The sequence below is a fragment of the Monoraphidium neglectum genome (genome assembly GCF_000611645.1).
Source record: "Monoraphidium neglectum strain SAG 48.87 unplaced genomic scaffold scaffold01959, whole genome shotgun sequence".
NCBI lineage: Eukaryota > Viridiplantae > Chlorophyta > Chlorophyceae > Sphaeropleales > Selenastraceae > Monoraphidium > Monoraphidium neglectum.
In genome coordinates this window covers 8,626-12,188 of record NW_014011669.1, presented here as the reverse complement: position 1 = coordinate 12,188, position 3,563 = coordinate 8,626, and the positions used below count along the sequence as shown (strand labels likewise).

At 67.9% G+C, this 3,563-nt stretch overlaps 1 protein-coding gene across 1 annotated transcript in view; it reads left to right on the top strand.

Annotated features, from left to right (window-relative positions):
* Positions 1-1,195: 1,195 nt before the first annotated feature.
* MNEG_9500 (patatin) overlaps positions 1,196-3,563 on the top strand; it is a gene marked incomplete at both ends in the record, with an annotated part of 3,401 nt that continues 1,033 nt past the window's right edge. The window contains 5 exons of the mRNA XM_014042028.1: positions 1,196-1,730; positions 1,911-2,012; positions 2,270-2,441; positions 2,697-2,852; positions 3,152-3,305. Of these exons, the coding sequence (XP_013897482.1) occupies positions 1,196-1,730; positions 1,911-2,012; positions 2,270-2,441; positions 2,697-2,852; positions 3,152-3,305 (1,119 nt within the window). The remainder of the gene's footprint in view (positions 1,731-1,910; positions 2,013-2,269; positions 2,442-2,696; positions 2,853-3,151; positions 3,306-3,563) is intronic.

Below are 3,563 nucleotides of genomic sequence, written 5' to 3'. Positions count from 1 at the left end.
GGGGGGGGGGGGAGAGTTTGCCCCCGTGGAGGGGAGTGGACAGGGGCCAGCGGGGGGCGCGAACAAGTGGCGTGCGGCGTTGGATTGCGCCCGGCGGGGTCCATGAACCGACGCCTTCAACGCTAGGCCTAGTTGGTGCTGAGGTGGCATGGTTCAAGTTTAGTGTATCCTACTCTGGCTACCGTACATCATACAGTCGCTTCACTATATGGAGGAAAGCAAGCCCTGGGGGTGGTCCACAAGGGCATCGTGGCGCGCCATGCATGGGGATTCCCTGGGCATCGCCCCTCGCGCGGGGCATAACTGTATGCGGCCCACAGCAGCACGCGGCTCGACCAGCCAGGCCGCAGCCGCAGCCGCTGATGGCTCCACACACATACAATCCGTATGTGTGTGGATCTGCTACGTGCATGATGATGATGACTGTCGCCGTGAGGGCGTCTGCAACACCTCACTTTCTCTCAAACATGCACGTCATGCGGCGGCTTCCCGGTCCCGCACTGGTCGTCCTGCAGCAAGCTTGCCCACGGGCATAAATTTGAAGTGTACGGCTTTTTGTAACACCTAATCATCATCCCTTCAGCTGCGTTGACCGTCGTGGCCACGCACTCGCTTTGAGGTTGCCACCCGGCGCACCAATATTCGTGCACCTCCTATCGCCGTTAACAGCGTCGAAAGCGTGTGAAGTAGCCCGTTCTATTCAGTTTGAAGGCACCGTCAAACGCAGGACCCGGCTTGGAGTGTCCCAGATAAATTCGATAGCTCTTGGTCGCCCGCTGGGGCCTCTCACAGCGCGCAGGACACTCAAAGTAAAACTGAATTATTGGTGATATAGCCATGCTGCGCGCACGTGCGCCAGAGGGCGCTGATGTGCTATGTGCTCGAGGAGGGCCTTCCCGTCGTTTGTCCTCTCGGCAGTGCGCATCGTGGTCGCGGCTAGTCGTCCGTGCAGAGCACCAGGTGCGACATAGATGGGAGTCCCGTACGATGCAGAGCGCACCGACCGAGCTGGCGCGGTGTCACTCCTTGCGCACTGCTCCGTGGCGAGCGGAGCGCGCGCGCGCCCACCAGCCAAGCTCGCGCCGGCGGCGCAGAGTCGATTGGGGCCCAGTATCGCATGGTCGCTGTGCGTCTTTCAGCAGCTTTGATTTCCGTGCGATGTGTGAGAAGCTACCCATTGAGTATACTGTGCCCGATGGCGCCCGCCGCCCCCGTCGTACCAGCGCCACACGCCGCCGCCGCCGCCCGCCCCGCGCGCGTCTCGCCGTGCGCCCCGCAGGCGCCCTCCCCCGGCGCCGCCGCGTCGTCTGGCCGCCTGCAGCGCCTGATCACCGCCTTCGCGCCCGGCGGCGCCGCCGCGAAGCCCGCGGCCGCCTCGACGGTCCCCAAGGCGGCGACGGTCGTCGACCCCGCGACCGCGCCGGCCGCGCCGGAGCTTCTGCTGCCGCGGTCGGCCCCAGAGGCGCCGCTGCTGCCGCCGCCGGACCACCCTGTGCTGGAGCTGCTGCGGCAGCGGGTGCGGGAGGGCAGCGTCCCGGGCCGGCGCAGCGACGGGTTCAAGCTGGGGCTGGTGGTGGAGGGCGGCGGCATGCGCGGCATTGTGACAGGTGGGCAGCGCCGAGCGGGACGTACGGGTGCGGCGGAGCCCCCTCGCCGCCCGGGCGCCTGGTGCGCGGCGGCGGAGGGCGCCCTGCGGCAGGCGGCCGGCCGGGGCGCGGCCGGTGCCGCCTGTGCGGCGCTGAGATCAAGGTGCCCAAGCAGCCGGCTAGGCTCGCGGCGCTTTCAAGCGGCTCCTGTGCGCCACCCGCAGCCGTCCCCCCTCCCCCTCTGCTGCCCAGCCACGCACCACGACGCGCCCTGTTCCACCCCTCACTCTCCTGGCCACCCCACCCAAAACAACACCTCTCCAGGCGCCATGCTCATGGCCCTGCTGGGGTGCGACACTCGTGAGGCGTTCGACGCAGTGTACGGCGCGTCGGCGGGCGCCATCAATTCGACCTACTTCCTCACGGGTGCGCGCGCGCGTACAGCGCGCCCCCGCTTGCATGCATGGTCTGCCAGGTTTGCCCCCTGCCCGGCCTGGCGGGGGCTTCGCGGCCCTCCTACGCCATTGGGTGCCTCCAACCGGGTTTTTTGCTGCCCACAACCTAAAATCACCTGGACCCGCAATGCCTCTTGCACACACGCACACATGTGCACCGCACACACACATGTACACCGCACACACACAACCGCAATTCCACCCGGACCCTCGTGACGTTATCCCCAGGCCAGCCCGAGGGTCTGGACATTTACGCGGACCACCTGGCCACCAGCGAGCGCTTCCTATCGCTCAAGCGCTACTGGATGGGCGGGGAGGCGCCCGCGATGGATCTGGAGTTTCTGATGGACGAGGTGATGACGAACGTCACGCCCCTGGACTGGCGCGGCGTCATGGACAGGTGAGGGGGGCGGCGGCAGCCCTTGGAACCTTCGGCTGCGACTTGCGTCCTGCGCCCGGTGCCGCAGCCGCGGCGCGCCCCTGCGGCTGCAGGCTCAGCATTCGATTCCCTGGTCTGCGCGTCGCCGGGCGCGGCATGAGATGGGGTTTTCTCAGGGCGCCTCGAACGCAGCTGCGCCGCAGCACGGCGCGTGTTCTCGTCGGCGCCCCGTGGCCTGAATTTTTTCTTCCGCTCGCCCCGCCCTGCTCACCCCAGCCCCGTGCCTCTCAAGGTTGTGGCCTCCAGCCTGGACACCCTGAGGGCGGAGCTGCTGCAGGACTTTGACTGCCCCTTTGACCTGCGGGAGTGCCTCAAGGCCAGCGCCAACGTGCCCGCCATTGCTGGGCCGCCGCGCGTGCACAGGGGGCACAGGTGGGCGCCGCACACGCGTGTAGACGAGCGCGCGGGGCGTGGGGCGCGAGGCGGCGAGCTTGTGTGGGGACGGGGCACCCCTGTCTGTGGTTTAGGGGTTTGGGAGGGGCCCATGCAGCACGGAGTGAAGCGGGCTGATAAGGGCTGGAGGGAAACGGCCACAGCGCCGTGTGCAAGGCGGCATGGGTTTGGGCAAGCACCTCAGTCAAAGCGACGCCCGCAATCAAACAATGGCACCGGTGCTGGCCTGCGGGCCTGTGGGTCTCACAATCCAAGAACTCACAATTTCCTGTCTGCAGGCTGGTGGATGCGGCCGTGTTTGAGCCGATCCCCGTGAAGTCTGCTGTGCGCGACGGGTGCACGCACGTGCTGGCGCTCTGCAGCCGCCCAGCGAGCAGCGGGCCCGCCTGGGGCAAGGCGGCGAAGCGGGCGCTCACGGCGGCGGTCAAGCAGGTGGGCGCGCGCGGGCGCACGCGGGGCTGCAGCATGGGGTTCTTTTGGCAGGGCCAGCTGGGGGTGCAGTGCAACAGTGCCGCCTTGCGATTGCGCCGCTCCGTCTTTTGACACCCGTCACCCTGGACCGCGGCGGCACCCGAGGGCGCCCCCATTGCTGCTTGCCGGCCCCTGAGAGCGACGCGGCGCCTCCCCGCTCCTGAACACCCGTGTTGAGGGCCGCCGTCGTCCCAAGGAGTTCCCGCCCGATCATCCACC